This window comes from Pelodiscus sinensis, chromosome 6, assembly GCF_049634645.1.
Source record: "Pelodiscus sinensis isolate JC-2024 chromosome 6, ASM4963464v1, whole genome shotgun sequence".
In the NCBI taxonomy this organism is placed as follows: Eukaryota; Metazoa; Chordata; order Testudines; family Trionychidae; genus Pelodiscus; species Pelodiscus sinensis.
The window spans coordinates 112,724,303-112,745,984 of NC_134716.1; the positions used below are offsets into that span (position 1 = coordinate 112,724,303).

At 41.6% G+C, this 21,682-nt stretch overlaps 1 protein-coding gene across 1 annotated transcript in view; it reads left to right on the plus strand.

Moving 5' to 3' along the window:
- MBD2 (methyl-CpG binding domain protein 2) overlaps positions 1 to 20,631 on the plus strand; it is a 53,989-nt gene extending 33,358 nt beyond the window's left edge. Inside the window, exons 5-7 of the mRNA XM_075932650.1 lie at positions 1,156 to 1,333; positions 15,218 to 15,359; positions 20,167 to 20,631. Of these exons, the coding sequence (XP_075788765.1) occupies positions 1,156 to 1,333; positions 15,218 to 15,347 (308 nt within the window). The 3' untranslated portion in view covers positions 15,348 to 15,359; positions 20,167 to 20,631. The remainder of the gene's footprint in view (positions 1 to 1,155; positions 1,334 to 15,217; positions 15,360 to 20,166) is intronic.
- The last annotated feature ends 1,051 nt before the right edge of the window (positions 20,632 to 21,682 follow it).

Below are 21,682 nucleotides of genomic sequence, written 5' to 3' on the forward strand. Positions count from 1 at the left end.
GCCAAACATTTCTCCAAAGCTCAGTTTTATTCTCCCACACCTCACTTCCCTCAGTCCTTTATTCTCAAGCTGAGGTGTCTGCTGAGAAAAGCCGCTCCGCATCTGCCTGGTCTGCTGGGGGGAAGCAGCTAGTGCTTGGTTGCCTCACCCCGTTTGTAAGTAGGGATCCGATGCAAGTCGGATCCATGTAACCCGGGGACTGACTGTTTAAAAAACATTTTAAGAGTTGCACTCTTTACTTGGCACAAGTACAACTGATGAAGTGAAATTCAATAAGTTGTAGGTCACAGTCAGTAACTATTTATTCTACCACATTGGAGACTTCTATAGAAATTTGAAAGAGTTGTGAAAGATTCACTACTGCTTGCCAGCATTGGCTTTGTTTCCTGTAACACTAAAGTAAAGAGAATTGAGATATTAGTGTAGATTAATTTTAAAAGCTGTAAAGAGAAATTGTATTTCAAGACCAAATGTTATGTTAATAAGTGTACTTGGAGACAAGATAATTGTTGGAGAAGGAACTCAGATCATTAAATCCATTGACCTTGTTTGAGGAAACTGTAGCCAATTTGTAAGTTATCGCTTCAGTAGATATTTATGGGTTTTTTTTTTTTTAATCTAAATGTTAAAATTGTATTAACAGGGATTCAAAGTAATTTGCTAAAATATCATTTGCATTTCATAGTCCTTATTACCATTAGATTTGTGGTCTTAAAATATATGCTCATACATATGAATATCATTTTATGTGTACAAAAGCTTCAGTGGGGTAGCCAAGTTAGTCTGTAACGGGAAGAACTTAAAACAATGAATAGTCTAGCAGCATTTTAAAGACTAACAAAATATGTAGATGGTGTCATGAGCTTTCATTGTCACAACCCACTTCTTCAAATGAATGGAGTATTAAAATCCAAATCCAAGAACTTTTAATACTCCATTCATTTGAAGAAGTGGGTTGTGCCCATGAAAGCTCATGATACTATCTATATGTTTTGTTAGTCTTTAAAGTGCTGCTATTCAACTATTTATAGTTTTTTATTTTACATGTAGTTGTCCTGCAAACAGGAGAATATTTGCCATTTCAAGTCATATGTACCATAGGGACAGTAAGCTATCTGGTTAAATAAATTAATTATTCAGTAATTTACATTGCAGGAGTTGGCCCAGGCAACAATGATGAGACTCTCTTATCTGCTGTCGCCAGTGCTTTGCACACCAGTTCTGCACCTATCACAGGACAACTCTCTGCTGCAGTGGAAAAGAACCCAGCAGTGTGGCTCAATACATCTCAGCCCCTATGCAAAGCATTCATTGTTACCGATGAAGACATTAGGTAAGGGAGATGAGACACGAAATTTTCAGTAAAATGTGCATTTTCATCTACTGAGCTTCTTCTTCATACCTATGGCAAAAAGAGAATAATCCAAAACATTAAATAGAGTAATGTGCTTCCCCAGGTGTACCTGTAATGTGTATCTGTTAAAATGCAGAATATACTGTTTGCTTACTAAATACATTTGCATTTAACAAAATCAAGGAAAACGCTGCTATGAGTATAGTACTAATCTGAGCCTTGGCTTACAGGGTTCAAATACCTGCTTTCCCACAGACTTCCTCTGTGAACTTAGGTCATTTTTGTTACAGTATGCTTCAGTTCCCTATTAAATGGGGATAAATAGCACTTCCCTACCCGCCAAGGGTGTTGTGAGGATTAATACAGTACAAATTATGATGCCTTCAGTTACCATGGAAATGGGGACCTAAAATAAGTTCCTTTACTAATAAATGTATTTCTTCTTCGAGTGATTGCTCATGTGCATTCCAGTTAGGTGTGTATGTGCAGCTTGCACGTGCTGTTGGAAGTTTTTCCCTCAGCAGCACCCTTATGGCCAGCAGGGGAGCCCCTGGAGTGTCATTGGTATACCGTCCCATATATACCCCTCCTGGCCCCTTCACTCACTCAGTTCCCTGTTACCACCATGACGGTCATTGGAACAACCCTCAGCTCGTTAGTGATAGTTGTCTTCAGCATTGTTCTTTCGTATTCTCTTCAGTTAGCCTTCAGCTAAGTATCTGTAATTAAGTTAAAGTCTCTTTTGTTGTTTTTGTTGTTGTTCCCTGCCTTGGCACGCCGTGCGCCCGTGGCAGGGCATGCCTGGACCACAAGGCTCCAAGCCCTGCAAAAAGTGTCACAAGCCTATGCCTGTGGCAAAATCTGTAAGGTGTTCAAACCGCGCACCAAATGCGGGAGAGAATTGTGCCTCAAGATCCTCTTCATGGAGATAGCTCTCAGGCTGGTACCGGTGTCAGACCCAGCACCGGAGTCTCAAAGTGCACTGGCATCTGTGCTGCATACCATGGTGCACCGTGCCTCACCGGCACCACAGTGACCCCAGCACCGGTCTGTCTCTGGCACCTCAGAAAAAGAAGAGGCCCAACAGGGGATGGTCCCCTTCTAGACACGCACCCTCCAGTGGGACACATGGCACTGATGAGTCCAGAGCCCAGGCCTTCCAGGTTGGGTGGACCTTCCTCCCAGCATAGGGAGCCTAGCCCCTTGGAAGACTTCCCTGAACCCTCCATGCCAGAGGCGTTAGAAGCAGCAAGAATGCTGATCTTCTCTTCTCCCTCGCCTCCCCCTACTCCAACTCCCTCCAGGGGGCACGGGGCGGCGCGGCACTGGCCTCCTTCCAGGCCCCAGCAACGGAGGTCAGAGACCACCACCCACTCCTTCTGGCACCGCAGGTACCGCATGCAGCACTGGCCAGCGATGCGCCTCCACCCACGGTGCTGCCCCAGGACACGGCACCGGATGCAACTTGGCATCATAGACTGCTACCGCCACCGGGACGGACTGCCTCGGCACTTACCTCCGCGCCAGACGTCCTTACCGCTATGCTGCCGCCTCTGCCTCGGCACAGTGGAAAGTCAGAATCTATGGCCAAGCACACAATTGCTCTTTCGGCACCCACGTCAGCTCCTCCTTGGTCCATCTCAGAGTACTCATCCAACTCCAAGGCAGAGTACACCTGGTCTTCTAGGGGTTCCCGGTCCCGCTCATGGTACCACTCCCATTCACGGCACTATTCCTGGCACTGTAGTCCACCTCGTCCATACCAGCAGCAGTGAGTGCAGCCAATCCCAGTGCGGGTGCTCCAACAGTCATGGCCTCCACAGCCTCCGGGCCAGTGGCCTTTCTGGACACCCTGTATGTACCACCAGGCCCAGGGAGACGTTCCATCCAGGTCAGCCTCTGTCTCCTCCGCTCCATGGGCTCCTCCTTCGGCGACCCCCTTGGTCAGATCTCCAACCTCAGCCTAGGCAGGACTGGACAAACTGGTTCCTTTTGCTGGCAAGTTCTTCACTTTGTAGCCTTACACTTCAGTTTTTTTAATTGACAGAGCTGGGAATCAAATATAGGAGTTTTGACTCCGAGGTTTATGCTCTCACTACTGTTAAGATGCATCAACTTCTGAAATTCTGAACATTTCTGCCATCAGTTAAGATGTGAATAGTGTTGAATAGGGTAGTATAAAACCGATTTTTTTAAAAGGTATTATTAATGATTAAATATTCTATTCACTATCTGTTCACTATCATGCTTTTAATATTCAAAAAAGGAACAGATATCACTTTTACATAATCTGAATTAGATTGCCTTTGTTCTATAGATAAAAAACTGAGGTAGAGACACTAACTGACTTAAGTCCTGCCAGAGAGCTGGCTTCAGAGTCAGCATGGGATATTGGAGTTCGTGACTTTCAGTCCTGTGCCCAGAACTCCAGGTGATGGTGGTGGTTTGATTTTTTTTTCCCCCCTTAAAGGGACATTGACTTAACAAATAAGATTTCTGTCTGGAAATATTTGACCTTTTATTATAACAACATATAAAATCATACTATAACAGTGATAGAAATGTAGCCGTGTTAGTCTGCGGTAGTTGAAGCAAAATGCAGGACAATGTAGCACTTTAAAGACTAACAAGATGGTTTATTAGATGATGAGCTTTCGTGGGCCAGACCCACTTCCTCAGATCAAATAGTGGAAGAAAGTAGTCACAACCATATATACCAAAGGATACAATTAAAAAAATGAACAAATATGAAAAGGACAAATCACATTGCAGAACAGGAGGGGGATGCGGGGGAGGGGAAGGAGGAAGGAAGATAAGTGTCTGTGAATTGATGATATTAGAGGTAGGGAGAGTGGGATGTTTGTGAGTTAATGGTATTAGAGGTGATAATTGGGGAAACTGTCTTGGTAATGGGTGAGATAGTTCAAATGTTTAAGTCCTTGTTGGCAAGTGTCGAATTTTAACATGAATGACAGTTCAGAGGATTCCCTTTCAAGTGCAGATGTAAAAGGTCTTTGTAGCAGAATGCAGGTGGTCAAGTCATTGAGAGAGTGTCCTTTCTGGTTAAAATGGCAAGAAACTGTTTTCTCTTTGTGATCTTGTCTGATATCTGTTTTGTGGGCATTAATCCTTTGGCGAAGTGTCTGAGATGTTTGTCCAATGTACATAGCAGACGGACACTTTCGGCACATGATAGCAGAGATTATATTTCTGGATGCGCAGGAATATGTGTTCTTGATCTTATAACTCACTTGGTTAGGTCCAATAATGGTATCAGCAGAATGAATATGTGGACAAAGCTGGCAACGGGGTTTGTTGCAAGGGAAGGTACCAGGGTTGGTATTAGTGTGGTATGTCCTGTGGTGGTTGGTAAGAATCATCTTGAGGTTAGGTGGTTGTCTATAGGAGACTATGGGTCTGTCTCCCAGAGCCTCTTTGAGTATGGTATCCTGTTCCAATATAGGCTGTAGTTTATTGATAATGTGTTGGACAGGTTTAAGTTGGGGGTTGTAGGTGATGACAAGTGGTGTTCTATTGTTGGTTTTCTTGGGTCTGTCTTGAAGTAGATGGTTTCTAGGTATTCGTCTGGCTCTTTCAATTTGCTTTTTTATTTCTCTGGGTGGGTAGTTGAGATTTATAAATGCTTGGTAGAGATCCTGAAGCTTCTGGTCTCTGTCAGTGGGGTTAGAGCAGATGCGGTTGTATCGAAGGGCTTGGCTATAGACGATGGATCGTGTGGTGTGTTCTGGATGGGAGCTGGATGCATGTAGGTAACTGTATGAGTCGGTGGGTTTTCTGTAGAGAGTGGTGTCTAATTTTCCATTGTTGATTTGTACGGTGGTGTCCAGGAAGTGGATCTCTCGTGTAGAATGGTCCAGGCTGAGGTTGATGGTGGGGTGTAGGTTGTTGAAATCTCTGTGGAATATCTCCAGTGTTTCTTGGCCATGCGTCCAGATCATAAAGATGTCATCGATGTACCGTAGGTAGAGGAGGGGTGAAAGGGGACGGGAGTTGAGGAAACGTTGTTCTAGGTCAGCCATAAAGATGTTAGCATACTGTGGGGCCATGCGTGTACCCATGGCTGTGCCGCTGATCTGGAGATATAAGTTGTTCTCAAACTGGAAATAATTGTGGGTGAGAACAAAGTTACATAGGTCTGCTATCAGGTTGGCAGTAGTGTCCTCTGGGATAGTGTTTCTAATTGCTTGTAATCCGTCTTCATGTGGGATGTTGGTATATAGAGCTTCTACATCCATGGTGGCAAGGATGGTATTATTGGGGAGGTTATCGATGTTTTGTAGTTTCCTTAGGAAGTCAGTAGTGTCTCGGAGATAGCTGGGGGTATTGGTTACGAAGGGTTTGAGAAGAGTGTCTACATAGCTGGATAGACCAGTAGTGAGCGTGCCAATACCAGAGATGATGGGACGTCCGGGGTGCCCAGGTTTATGGATCTTGGGAAGTAGATAGAACAATCCTGGTCGGGGGTCAGAAGGTGATTCTGTGAGGATTTGTTCCCGAGTAGCTGTGGGGAGGCTTTTAAGGAGACAGTGTAGTTTCTTTTGGTAGTCCAAGGTGGGATCAGAGGAGAGAGGTTTGTAAAATGTGGTGTTCGAGAGTTGTCTGGTTGCCTCCTGGTTATAGTCGGCCTTATTCATAATGACCACAGCACCCCCTTTGTCAGCTGGTTTGATTACAATGTCCAGGTTGTTTTTGAGACTCTGGATGGCATGGTGTTCAGCGCGGCTAAGATTGTGAGTCGCTTGTTGTCGTTTGCGAATAATGTCAGTCTGTGTGTTGTTGCGGAAGCTGTGTATATAGAAATCCAGATTGTAATTCCGACCGTCAGGGGGAGTCCATATAGAATTATTTTTCCTTTGGTGTTGATAGGGGGGATCTGGTAGGTCAGACTGATGTTCAGTGGTGGTTTGGAAATATTCTCGGAGACGGAGGCGGCGAAAAAAAGCCTCAAGGTCACCACAAAATTGTATCCAGTTTGTGGGGGACGTGGGGCAGAAAGAGAGACCCCGGGACAAGACAGACTCTTCTGCTGGATTGAGTTTGTAGCTGGAGAGGTTAACAATATTATCCGGTGGGTTGAGGCAGTTGCTGTTGTAGCCAGTGGTACGGAGCAGGTTAGAAAATTTATTGTCTTTTCTACTGAAGGACCAGGATAAGATTTTTCTGTTTACTTCTCATATTTAACAGCATTTTATTCATAATAGCTAGTCTTTTTTGTATTTTCAGTCTGTGAGAGGTGTGTATATTTTCCACTTAACACGGAGAAGATACGTACCCTAGAACAGGGCTACTCAACTTTGGAAGTCCCGGGGGCCACAATGAAACTCATAGCACATGCTGAGGGCTTCTACTTAAGAGTGGTTGTATATACATGCAAATATATATGCAAATATATGCAAATAGCTTCTTTTACACTGACAGGCATGAATACAAAGATTAAGACAAGACTACACATCACACAGGCCCCATTTAAGTTAGTTCTGCTGATATTAGTAAAATGCAATATTTACCCGATTTCCACCCATATGACAGCACTTTTAATGAGCAGTGGCGGTCCAGGAATTTAACTACTAAAATGTGTATCAATGGAAGATCATTATATTGAGTACTTTTTTGTTTTGGCTCCCACCCACGGGCCACGCCCACAAACCGCGCCACGGGCTGCAAACAAACAAGCTGCAGGCCGCAAACAAACAGGCCACAGGTCACATGTGGCCTGCAGGCCATGTGTTGAGTAGCCATGCCTTAGAACAAAATTATAAAATCACAGTAATTGGTCATGAGGACTCAGTGGCAGTGGCAAGTGTAGTAATTAAAATTATTTCTAACTCAACAGTGGCCTTTTTGACTGTTTGCCATCAAGCACAGAATAATTTCCTGCCCATTTATGTAATATTTGTAACCTTTTTTGTGCCAGAAATGAAAAACAAACTTAATATACAAACCATGTAAAAAACTAAAACAGTACAAAAGGTATCTTCATAACAGTCTTTGTTATAACACTACAAAAAAAAGTAATTCTAAAAAACACTAACTGCATTGAAAATTTAAGGGATGGAGAGGACAAACTGTGGTCACATCTGCTCAGAGGCAAATAATGGCTATGAATTTTGTAGGCAGAGCATAACTATAACCTGCACAAAGTAAAATTATTGAACTTTTAAATCTTTGGTAACGTTTTATTATAATTACTGCATAGAAATGTATTGGAGGCTACTTAACAGTTATTAGATCCTATAGAAATTGTAAACACTTGTGTAGAGGTGAAATATTCATCTCTATTGAATGTTGGGATTAATAATATATTGTGTGATGTGTTTGGGATTGTGTGGGTGAGGATTATAAATAAAAAAACTAGTCTCAAATGAAAAGGCACTACTTTTGGGAGACATCTTTTGTGCTTCTGCCAATAACAACAGCTAAACACTGTTCCTAGAGCTGTGCACATTTTTTGCTTGCAAAACAGATACAGCAGTGCTGATACGTAAACAAAATAAATCAAATTGACCCATATTGGCTTTTGTTGTATGGAAAAAGTGTGGAGGGAAATCTTAGTGGAAGTTCAAACAACATGGTAATGTACGGTTTGAAGCAACATTTTCCTAAAAGAATGCTTTATTTTGTGTTCTGCTATGTGTCTATGGAATAAAGTGTATACTAAGTCCAATGATACTATTTAGTATAAAAAGCTAGAAAGTTCTTTTGTACAAGAAGACAAAACAATTTATTTAAAGTATGTTCAGAATCTGAAACTGTTGATTTTAAATTACTCCTATAGGCATGTTCTGGTTTCTTTCTGCAACATTTTTGCTTTTATCAAAGTTAAATCTAGTATAGCTTAATTATAATTTCATTTTTTGAAAAGTTTGTTTGCCTCACATTTGCCAGCTATTCATATTATTACAATTTATGTTCTGCAGTGTAATACACACATACACACAGAGCAGTATTGTGGTTCTAATTAAGAAAAGTAGCCACCAGAATAAATGGTCAATGACCTATGTGTTCTGCCTTGCTCCAGAAAAGCTCATAGGGTGAAATTCTGATTCAGTTGAAGTCAATGGCAAACACTCCCTTTGACTTCAGTAGAGCCAGTATATTGCCTCTGACCTGTATTCTGATTTCTCATTTTTAGTGAATTAATTGTTTAAAAAAAAAAGTCTTTATTTAATAGCAGGCAACTTAACATTTATTTGACCCAAATAGAGAAATACAGCCATATTCAAATCTCAATCCATAGAATCATATAATCGTAGAATTCTGGAACTGGAAAAGACCTTAAGAGGTCATCAAGTCCAGTCCCCTGCCCTCACAGCAGTACTGTCTAGATCAGTGGTCCCCAACCTTTTTGTGGCCAATAGCACATTCGTGTTTTCAGAAGTGTGGCGGGCGCCAACAATTTTTCAAGGCTTATTTTGTATTTGTACATTAAAGAATACGAAAAACATAATATTTAATATATGAATCCGAAGAGAAAAAAGGTAATTTTACATGTAAAAGGTATTAATTAAATTATTCAGCAATTACTCTTTCACCTTACCATGTGAATTTGCTATTTTCATATTAAATGTGAATTGGGTAAATTTGATAGAAACTTAATTTAGTTGGATAATTTTTATGTTAATTATCCTGTAATTTTTAAACAAAATTCTGCATTAATAAAAAGGGGGGATGTCCAAATGCTGTTGAGCAAAAAAAAACACCCTCCCCCCAAAAAAAATCATGGTACCTTTATATCTCACACGCCCCATCCCCACCATGTCTCCTCCCCTTGCTCCATCAGCTCCCCGGTGCCTGCTGCCCCCCAACCTCTCACTGCCTCCTCCTCTGCTGTCCTGACTCCTGCCCTTCTCACTGCCCTCAGCCTTCCTGAGACCTGCCCCCCTCCCCCAGCCCTTCTCTCCCCTGTGTCCACTCCTCCAGTAGCCCCACTCTGATCATGTGAGCTACCCCTCCTTATCCCCTCTCCTAACACCTCCCTCTACACACCTGCCCTGCCTCTCTCCTCTGGTGCTGGTCTCTCCCCTGTAGGTGTCTGCCCTTCTGTTTCACCCCCAGAATCCCCTGGCACCTGCAAGTTCCCTTACCCCTGCACCCTCCTGGTGCCTCCCCCTTCCCTTACTGCCTCTGCCCCCTTTGCCCTCTTTTTCCCTGATGCCCACCCCCTCACCACCCTCTGCCCCTCACACATGACTAGCTTCATCCTTGCCTTCCTCATGCCCATCCCTTCTTTCAAGCCTTCTCCCAGCACCTCCCCACTCTAGCCCCAATGCCCTTATCCTCGCATCTCCCAGCATCACTCTGTGCCCCCTCCCACTGACACCTCCCCTCCTGCCCTTTTTCTCATTGTCTCTACTTGCCTCCCTCCCCAGGCATTTGTATCTCCTCCACCCTGTCCCTTGGTGCCTTCCCCTTTCTTCTCCTGACCTGACACCCCCTCCCATCAGCACAAGCTCCTTCCTCTCCCACCCTTTCCCCCTATTCTTCCCCTCTCCTCCCTTCTGCCTTCCAGTTTGCAGGGCTGGAGTCTGCTGCAGTTGGGCCCCAGAAGTCCCTGCAGCCTGGGCTCCAGACCAGGTGCTAGAGCTGGGCCTCTCAGCATTCACAGCCCCGGCCCATCACAGCACCACCGCCCTGCCAGGTGTGCTCACTGCCATCCCGCCTCTAGCCAGGCTCTGCTCCCCCACGCCCCACTCTGCACATCTCCTTCCTCCTCCTTCCCCGAGCCACAGCTGGCCGTTTTTAAAAACGGTGCCGCAATGCCACACCAACGTGGCACCACCCCCTACGGTGCGCCACAAGTGACTTTGCCCCTGGTGCAGCCCTGGCTCCACCCGGGTTGACAGTGCATGCTCGCGCCTCTCTCAGCCATTCCCGTTTTCCCTTCCCCCAGCCCCGTACCTTCCCCGGCTGGGGTCAGCTTGCCAGCCTCCTTGTCGGAGTCCCTCGGCCTGGTGGGGTCTTCTGGTGGGGCTGTAAGTGCCAGCAGCGCCCCTACTGGCTCCGGTGCAGGAATGCGGAGCCCGGTGGCTCTGTCGCGCCGGGCCAGTCCACCCCTGCATTAGAGTGTGCCTAATGCAGACTTGGCGGGCGCACATAAATGCCCCGGCGGGCGCCATGGCGGGGACCACAGGTCTAGATCATCCTTGAGAGATGTCTATCTCACCTGCTCTTAAACATCTCCAGTGATGGAGATTCTACAACCTCCCTAGGCAATTTATTCCAGTGTTTAACCATGCTCACACATGGGAATCTTTTCCTAATGTCCAACCTAAACCTTCCTTGCTGCAGTTTAAGACCATTGCTTCTTATTCTATCATCAGCAGCCAAGGAGAACAATTTTTCTTCCTTCTGCTTGTAATATCCTTTAAGATACTTGAAAAATAATTTTTGTTGCTCTTCTCTGGCCCTTCTCTAGTTTCTCCATATCTTTCTTGAAATGTGGTGCCCAGAACTGGACACGCTACTGCAACCGAAGCTTAATCAGCGCTAGGGATGTGAACAACTAGTCAACTATCCGATAAGCAAATGCTTATTGGAGAGTTGACACGCTAGTCGACTAGTTGCTTTCCCCGCCCCTTGCTACCTCTATCAGAAAGAGGCAGTGGGAAGGGGGAATAGGAGGAGATGCTTCAAAGCAGTAGTGCTGTATGGAGCCCAGGGCCAGATCCCAAGCTGCACACGGCATGGCCCTGGCTGCACATGGCATTTCAAAGCAGCAGCGCTGCATGTAGCCCGCAGTCTGCCTCTTTGAAACGCCATAGATGCATACAGGCAGCGGGGGACTGCTTGAGTTCCTGGCTGGCCCTGTGCTCCCCTCAGTGCTTTTGCCTTTGAAGTAGCAATAGCCCTAGGGCTGTTGTTACTCTTCAAAGGCAGAAGTGCCCTTACTTTACATTCCTAATCAGTGCATAACAGAGTAGAACTTCTCAGTGTCTTGCTAACAGCACTCCTGTTAATGTATCCCAGAATCATGTTTCCATTTTTTTCCAACATTGTCACCCTTAAATTAAAAACAAAAAGCATCGCTTTACAAAAGCACTTCTAAGTAATCATCTAACATCTTTAGTATTACGAATTAAACATTTTTCAGCTTGACTAGGAAGCTTTCAGCAAGAATGGCTAATAACCTTGAGTCAGAGTTTTTACTTTTTCTTCCTATTGGAAGAGAAGCTTAATTATGCATAATTACAAGCTGCTTAGGTGTAATTAATATTTTGTATAATCACCAGCAGAGGGCACTTATGCATTGCTGTTGTTCTTTTCAATCTGTACAAAGTACTGATTTTGAAAAAAAATCTAAAGAACCTTACTTTGGTAAATTAAATCCTAAAGAAAAAGGACCCATTCTCATTTTCTCACTGAAAGAGCACATTTAATGGAAATTTCATTAACTTTCAGCCTGTAAATGTTGTTTAATTATATTAGAAAACTCATTCTTAATGTAATAAACCAAACCATGCTTGTTTTAAAATATATTTTCTCTTGGCATAAAATTCACCTAGTTCTAAAGGAGGTATATAGACAAAGCTGAATCCCACGTGCTGTGTTTTCAAAGACTTTGACTTTAAGGTATTGTACTATGGTCAGCTGTCTGAACTTTTTGAAAAAGTACTGTTTTGCAGGGAACCCATATTGCAATTGAGCAGGTAGTAGCTTAGAAGCTTATCTGCAGTTTCCATTAAAGTTTTAATACATTTGTTTTCAATCCCTATGTTGCTGCTGCATTATTCACCTGTAAGTTCTCAATATGTGCTAAGACAGCATCTTTTATTGCATGTTTGTATACAAATCTTAAGGCTTTCAAACAATTTGATTAAATCAACAAGCTCTTTGCTATTAAATCATGTTGAATCTGTAACATTTTTAAATAGTTTAACAGACGTTTCAGCTCCTTTTAACATGTTTGTGTTTGGTATAATTTTCATTTGTTCTGCCACAAAACAGAAGCAAAAAGTAATGTTCTGTGCATGGTTTTTAGTAGCAATATACTAACTTTCCCATCTTGGCTTACCTGGAATGGGGGACAGATTTATAGAAAGGTTTGAACCCATAGCCTAGACCAAGGGTTTCCAAACTTTTTGACACTGGGACCAGTAAATCCACTCACAGTCTTTTGGAGGACTGGTAACATTCATTTGCATATTCATTAAACAAATTATGAATATTCAAATAAGTTGTTTCTGGTGCTCCCAAAGCCCCCAGTGCCAGCGTTAGCAAAGCTTTTGATACAGTGACCCACAATATTCTTGCCAGCAAGTTAAGGGAATATGGATTGGATAAATAGACTGTAAGATGGATAGAAAAGCTGGCTAGATCAGGTTTTCCCAAACTTTTTACTTTAGTTGGAACCCGTGTTTTTTCAGTACTGTTTTTTGCAGCCCAAAAATATAAACACATATAAAAAAAGAATTAAAATGAATACATTTTCAGTGTTTCACCAGGCTGCATCCTCCTCCCAGCCTCGGCCAGGGCTTGGGGGACCCAGCGCCACATGGGCACTCCAGGAAGCGGGAACAGGAGCAGATTGGGGGTAGGGTATCTGGCTAGGAGGGAGGGTGCAAGGAGGGATAGGGTTGCCAGGTGTCCAGTTTTGTATCGGACAGTCCAGTATTTGAGGGTTTTGTCTGGGAAACAAATTAGAAAATACCGGACATTTTATATGTCCGGTATTTTCTCAATTAGGTAAGTTTTATTATAATTAGGCGTATCAGTCCTTAGCTGTGAACTGCCTGGCTGGTAGATGTGCTCACGCTGCCTGAGTGTGTCTACCAGCCAGGCAGTTCGCAACTACTTGAGGGAGGGTGTGGAGGAGGGGGGGGCAAAATGGAATCCCCGGGGCCCGACTCACTAGTGTGCCCCAGTTTGCATGTACCCAAGTCAGTCCCGCTCTCCCCCTTCTCCTCCTGATCTACCCAGTCCAGCCCCACTTCCCCTGTCCAGCCCTGCTTCCGGGTGCCGGTTCTCCCCCCCCCCCCCCGCCCCACGATCTCCCCTTGTCAACTCTGCTCCCCCAATAACCCCCCTGTCCAGCCCTGCTTCTGGCAGCTGGTTCTCCCATCCTCCTCCTCCTGATCTCCCCGTCCAGTGCCCCCCTCTCCCCCACTCTGGTGACCCATCCATCCAGCCTGCTGCCCCAGTCCAGCTCTGATTCCGGAGGGTGGTTCTCCAGTCCTCCTCCTCCCAACCTCCCCTAGCCACCCCCCACACCTCGTCCAGCCCTGGTTCTGCTGCCCGCCAGCCCAGATCTCCGCAGGACAGCCCCACTGCCCCCAATCCTGCTTCCCGGTGGCCGGTTCCCCCCGCACCCCACACCTTCTCCCAGCCCACCCCACTCTGCTCCCCTCCCAGCAGCCACGCTGAGGCCTGGTATTTTTTTCCCATAGTTTGGGAAACGCTGGCCTAGACTACGATTTTGCGCATTGCTTTTGAAAACACAGTTTTCTGATAAATGTTTTTAAAACCTTTTTGTCTGTTGCTATTAGTTTGTGAGCATCTAGTAAATTGGGCCTCCAAATGTCACTAGCATAGGCTAATATTTGAGCATTACAGGCTAGGCATTAATCCCAAAAGCAGTTGATTGTAGGATGTGTTACTGGAGATAAATTCACTGATACCATCAAATCCACCCTGAAGTTATTCAAGCACTTGCAATAGTTTGTGCAATGATGCTGTAATACATATACTCTAGGTAAATTGGATCAGTGAGGACAGCTTTTAGTTCTAAGTCAGATCTGTCTTCACCAAATAGGCCTTGCAAAATAAACAAAATATATAGAGCAACTGATCTTGGGCACCAGTTGGTGGGTCAGTGTCCATAGACAAGCATCTAGCTTCACCAATTCCATGATTTCTGCTTGCAACACTTTAGGTACGTATTCACATCTCAGGTGAATTGATGAAGGAATTGCTCTGTCATTTGCTCCATTGTGCCTGAAGAATTCACATAAGTTTTGGTTGTCCAAAGAGAGATATTTGTGCAGATAAACACCTCTTGTCAAATTAGGGAGTTTGTTTCTGGGTTTTCAGTGCAATTTTGAAAAATGAAAGTCACCATTTTTTTTCTTCTCAAGTAAAGCATTCACCTCACTTTTAAGCCTTTCTCTTTTGATGAATGCCTGTGAAGGCATCTACAGTAGGTACAGAAGAGCTTATCTGTATCACTGTGTAAAACTCTGCAGATAATCTGTATGGACACCTTTTCAGAGATAATTATTTATGGGTTTTAGTAAACTAGTGCCAATTTAAAAAGGTTCTCAGGTGTAGAGTGACAGACACTAGAGGAATTTTCCCATAAAATTATATCTCTCCAAAGTAGAGTTCACATGTGTGGACTAAGTTTGAACTGTCATCTCAGAAAACATGACTTCTGAATTGCTTTTAAAATCTACTTTAGAAACAAGTACTTGAAAAGCAATCTTACACTTGCTGTGAAAGAATTTAAGAATACTGGTAAAACATCAGAAAAAATAATTTAGTCGGGCAGAACGTTTTTAGTTCTTTTTTCAGTTATTCTATATTGTGATACAGTTGGTCTTGCACTATTGGGCCACAACTGGTGAACCCTGAGAACTTATGCAATTATATCTTTGAATGATGGCTTTGTGAGAGCTAAATTGGTAACCAAATTTTTACAGTACACAAAAGAAAAAAATATCCAGAAAATCCTTTTCCTAATGCTGTGAAAGTCTGTTTTGTAGTAGGATTTAAAATGTTTCTGTTGAGACTTAAAACCAAGTCTTGCAAACCCTTTCTTATGCGTGAATGCTTAAATAAATGTTTTTGTCCTATGTTAATATACACAGAGGATTATTTCAAATGTTCGTTGCTCTGTTTTTGAAACAGAAAACAAGAAGAGCGGGTGCAACAGGTACGTAAAAAACTGGAGGAAGCACTTATGGCAGACATCTTGTCGCGGGCTGCTGATACAACAAAAGAAACGGATGTGGAAATGGACAATGGAGATGAAACATAAAAAAGGAATCAGGTAAAGCCAGAACTCCAGGTGGTCCTTCTGTGAGATAGCAAAACTTTGTAGTTATTAGCAGTAATGTTTTTAACTGCTGTTCATCTTAATACTGTCACTGAGTCACCCAGTGGGCACTTGCAAATCACTCAAAAGCTGAGCCCTATTTTGTTCCATACAGGTGTCAAGGAGCATACATTGTGGCTGACAAATCACTAAATTGCAATCTCTGCATAAGTATGGAAGCACAGAATATGAGACACATGCTGTCACACCAGTTGCACTCACTGGTGCAACAGCAGAGTAAAACATACTCCTTGGCCCAAAGGCTAAGGGCCCATTCCTGAAAACCCTTAGTTATATGCAAATACAAAGTGGGTACTGATGCAAAATAGTGATCAGATTCTGCAACATTAATTTCCAAGACTTCAACTTATTTATGAACATTCTACAAAAATTAATGATTTCTCTATTTTATTTGTGAAAAGTGCTTGAATTCATAACTTTCTCATCCTTGGATTTCATTTGTCCCTGGCTATTATCTGTTGTACAGAATTTGCAGAACTATTAAGGGCTTACATTTCATCTAGTTCTATTTTTATCTTTTTTATAAAAATATATTTGGTGTTTTTTCTAAAAGAACTTCCCGTGGCACAGGACAAGAACAATCTAAATTCTTTCATTCATCACTGGTATATAATTTAAAGAATAAGAGAAATTTGGGGCTAGAGGTGCCTTCCAAGTTTATCTAGTCCATCCTCCTGTGCTGACGCAGGACCAATTATATCTAGATCCTTTCTGGCAGATGTTTGTCCCTCAGATGACAGGTATTACATAACCTTTCTTGGTAACCGGTCCCAGATCTTAAATTCCTTATAGTTAGGTTAGATGTTAGCAAACACTTTCTAAGTCTCTCTTGTTGCAGATTGTCAGTTATCTTCTTATCCTGAATTCAGTAGACATGGAGAATAATTGATCACCATCCATTATCATAAGGATTACACATATTTGAAGATTGTAATCAAGCCTCCCTAAAAGAAATAGAAAGCCAAAAGGAAATAGTAAACCAGTAATTTGACCAAACGAGGCAGACATAGTTATGAAAAGGAACACAATTAAGATTGATATCATATAGGTCAATAGAAGTGGTACAGGGAAAGTGGATGTAAATATTAATGGAGGACAATTAACCCAGACAGACCAGTTAAAGTACCATGGTAGCTGGGTTATGGAAGACAGCAAGCTTGAATGTTGAGATACAGTGCTGCCTGGGGAGTGCTGGAGGAGTGGGGAATAACATCTCAGGTATTTTGTATGAGAAGCATATTCCACTGAAACTGAAAGTGTAACAGTACAAACAATAATGTGCCCCCACGATGCTCTGTGATGCAGAACCATGGTAGTAAAAAGACTGCAGGTTCAATACCAAAAGGCATTTTGAGATGAGATGTCTCCATGCTAAAAAAGATATAATCCCACAATGGGATAAAGGAAGAAGAAGCAATCAAGTCCCATCTCAGTCATCCCTTCTCAAGACTAAACATGTCCATTTTTTTAACGATTCCTCATAGGTCAGGTTTTCTTGACTTGTTTTCACTTTTGTTGCTCTCCTCAGAACTCTCCTATTTGTTCATTTTTCTTCAAGGGTAGCACCCAAAACTGGACACAATATTCTTTCTGGGTACATCTACACTACAGGGAAGATTGAAACTGCCGTTGTCGATCTTCCAGGGTTTGAATTTGTGTGTCTAGTTAAGATAGCTAATTGGAACTGAGAGGAGCACTCCGGTTGATGCTGGTAGTCAAGTGCGGAAAGCGCCAGAAGTCGAGTTAATGTACTTTGACTTCAGCTATGCAATTAAATGTAGCTGAAATTGCATATCTTAATTCAACCTGGTCCTGTAGTTTAGACATACCCTCTGAAACCTCCACATTGTGAAGCAGAATGAACATTTACTTCCCAAATTTTACATATGTCCCAGAGAGATTAGCCATGTTGGTGACTTCACTGCACTGCACTGTTGGCTGACATTCAATTTGTGATCAACTATAACCCTGGGATTCTTTTTTGCAGTATTACTGTATAACCAGTTATTCCCCTTTTGTATTTGTGCATTTTTTATTTAGTTACCATTTATCAATCACATTGTTCTCCTGAACATTCAGTACTTCCAGTGAAGCCAGTTAAAAATGGTTTCATATTAAAGGTTCTCAGACTTTCAGGGTTTTTTTTTTTTAATCTAAATAATAGAAACACATTAATGAAGTACTTAAGTAAAAGTCATCCTAGTTAGTGCAAAAAGGTTGTTCTAAGCCCAATGAACCATTCATTGTTGCACAAGAATGAATTCAATACTTTGCACTGAGTGAAGTTACTGACTTTTCTAAAATATATAAAGCTATAATTTTGATTTTGTGGAAGGGATAAGAGGAAAGATGGGCTAGGTGTCAAATTATTTTTGTTCAATCTAAATTAACTAGTATCATCATACTTTTCCTCCTTTGCTTAGTTCCTCTCAAATCACTTCTAACAATGTTTATAAATATTTGTGTAAGCACTAAGGGTATGTCTACACTTGCCCCCTACTTCGAAGTAGGGAGGCAAATGAAGGCAACCGAAGTTGCAAATCAAGTGTGGGATTTAAATATCCTGCGCTTGATTAGCATAGTCGCATCCGGTCACCATATTGGAAACTGACTAGCCCGAATTAACTTGCCGTGTGTAGACGCGGTACTCTGAGGGAAAACCCTATACTTCGAATTAACTGTACTCCTCATTGCCTAAGATACTATGCTGACTGTGGAGCCTTTTCATCTGCTTTCATTAGAGGCTGTACATTGCGGAAGGGAGGTCAGAGGCTGTGCTCCTCCCCTTTTCAAGAGCCTACAGGCAGGATTTATGTCCTCTCTTTTTATACCTATTTTGAGAACTAGCTTTTCCATTTCCAGTATAAGAGAAATTTTACTTTATCCCCACAAAGTATGTGGCCTAAAATAAATCTGTAGCTTTCACTATGTATGTCTATACTTCAGGTAAATACCTGTGGCTGGCCCATGTCTGCTGAGTTGGCCTGTTTAATTGCAGTGTAGATGTTTGGGTTTAGACTTGGACTGGAGCTCCAAGGGTCCCAGAACCTGGGCTGTAGCCCAGTCCTGAACATCACCACGTCAAATAAACAGCCCAAGCCCAAGTTAGCTGACACGGGGCAGCCAGAAGTGTTTAAATGAAGGCAGACAAAACCAGAGTGACTTTTCTTTCTTTAGTCTCTATATATTCCCCTCCATCCCTCTGCTTTCAGCTTGTCAACAAGTTCAGTTAGAGCAGTCCTACCAGACTGTGCGCTGTATCTATAATGTACACATGCAGCCCTCTATTGAAGGAAAGTTATACCTGGTCTACTTAACAGTAGAAACAAAGTTTCTGTTCTTAACTGCCTTCTATCTAAGGCTACATCTACACTGTAGCACTATTTCTGGATACTTCTGAAATTCTGCGTCTTTTGAGCATGCCCACTATTTTGAAATGTAACAGGCTCACTATTCCTACGTCCCTGTAAATCTCATTCCATGAGGAGTAAGGGACATTTCAGCATAGCACTTTATTTCAAAATAAGTGCTTTGTAGACAGCACCAAAATTTGAAATAATCTATTTTGAAATAACATCAAAATAAGATACGCGATTTGCATAGCTCAAATTGCATATCTTATTCTACCTACAGTGCAGAGTATATGTATCCTAAATATTGTTCTTCTAGGCGATATACCAAAATAGAGTTTGTTTTACTTTTCCAAAGAAGGACTCCCTCTTATCTCCAACAATAGTTTAATTTATTGCTTTACATGCTAGGTTTTAACAGTATTATGTACTCTTACATTGTTTACTTACAACATTTTAAACAGCTAGCACGTTATTGGTGCTACATATATTAATTTGATTTGGATTGTGTGAGGGGTCATATAACTTCTCATAGTAGTTGGTCTGCATAATGGACTAATGAGTCTCCTGATGGAGTAAAAAACAAGTATGTCAGTAGTATTAAGTGTTTATTGTCTAACAAATAATTATTTTGAAATGGATATTAATTAGATTATAATATAGACCTGTTGTGTGTTATAGTGATTATCCTTATTTTCTTTGGGTAGCTTTGCAGGAATTTGACTTAGGCTCCTTAATCTTAACAGACCTTTCTGTAGTTCCATTAAAATGGATTTGTTATATGTACATTGTCAACACAGTCATTCTGTTTTCATCTTCCAATGTCCATTTTAACTTCAGACTTAAGTAGGATTTTTGAATAAATGGTCAGTTTGTGTATATGGTTGTTTGCAAACTTTAAACTGAAAGAAAATCTGCTATTGAGATGAACTTCTATATATTTTGTTATATATAAATAAATAAATGGAAGCTATTTATCAAAAAATGAAAATTTAGGTAAAAGAACAATGTAAATACTGTAGAAACACAGGTCACCTATAAGGGTATATACATAAATAATTTATAAAGAGTTAGATGTGATAAACATGCTCAGTATGTGAGCACAGATATAGATGGTTATAAGCACATCAGTTTTAAGTGTTGATAGATAGCTATAAGTAACTTATTGACTCATTGCATTATAACATTGGTTGATTAACCATTTATTAAAACATCAATTATTTATTAGCCTTTTGTCAACTATTTATAACTGTGGCCTTAATGTGAAATGTGACTGAAACACAGCTATAGATTTCAAGAAATGTATTCTGATTCAAATTATGATCAACCTATCATTTCTCTAGAGAAATCATTTTGCTTTTGATTTATTTACTCTTCTCTCTAACTTACAGGTACTTTAACTGACTTGTCCCAGGAAGAATTTCCAAACAAAACAGAGGCACTTTCTCCTTCGGTCTTTCATTGTAAGAAGAAATGGACCCATGCACATTTATATAGCTTTCTAATAGCATTAAAACCAATGCCTTTTTAGACTCCTATTTTTGATGTATATATCTTATTTGATAAACAAACTTTATTTTGTGTCCTATGACTTAAAATAGTTGTTTTTTTTAATATCAAACAGTACCTTTAAACTAAAGCTGAGCTTTTGACCCCAGGTTGCAAACCTACTGGAATTATATTGCCTATACTTAATATTTGTTTTTCCTGTGGTTTATAATAATGATGGATCAGGAGAATTAAAGATTATTGTGACTCAATGTATATAAACAGATTTTTTTATACTTCTATTGAGTGAAAACACCTGTACATTCTTCCATCATCACTGTAAAGATAAATAAACGATTATATTCCAAGTGACTGAAAATTGTTCTGTTATAGGGTAGAGGAAGCAATGAACTAGTACTCCTGTTGCCAGTTTCTGACCTGTCTCTATTGTTTCCTTGTTCCCTTGGCTGAGATTGTGTAGATTAGGTAAGACATATATTTCTTTATGTACTTTTGATGCTATCAGGGCTGTTCCCCAGTCTGGCACTCTGAGTGCAATGGGAGAGGTATAAAAGACCTTAAATACCTTTCCTCTATAGTCTCCCCAGAGTCTCAGCTTCACTGCTACCATCACGTGAATTAAATAAAACCCTGAAAACCAGGAAGAAACACTTGAACTTCTTCCCAAGGGGTACCCCAAGCTCTTTTGCCACAAGAGAGCTTGAAAAATAAACAAACTCAAAAACCAAATTGATAGCTGGCCTTTCACACTAGTCAGGCATACACACAGACTTCCTGTTAGTTTTCAAGACACAAGAATCAAATCATTGCCTTAAAAAAGGTGGTTTTAGTAATAAAACAAAAGATATACTTGACAAAGCATACTTGGTTGCTAGGTATTACAGAGCAACTAAGAAAAGAACAGATTAAAACAGAGGAAAAAAATGGTATCTCTGGCACAGATTAGGTAGAGTGGGGTGGGAGAAGGGAGGTGCATGGATTTCACATGGAGAAGTTTAACCAAACAGCAAAATAAAGAAAAATGCCCTGGTCATGACTAAACATGAATTTCTCTATCTACTCATGATCCATACGGTCCGTACTTCAAGGCTCAGTCCATTCCCATGTCCAATTTTTCTTGTTGGCATGGTAATGCTGTTTGATTACATCTTACTTCCTCCAGCTGCTAATTTAGAACACACACAAAGGAACAGCGGTCAGGTATCTATATTCAATTTAAATGTCAAAAGTCTTTCCCATTGATTTTCCTGGCTTTCTGCCAATACCCTCTAGCTACCTAAATTTAACACTTTGGTCACCAGGTGCTGGCCAGCACTCCTTCCTTCCATCACAGCTGCCCAAATGAGTGCCTTGGGAAATTTGTCTAACTTAGCAGCAGCTGCTGGATTTTCATCTAAA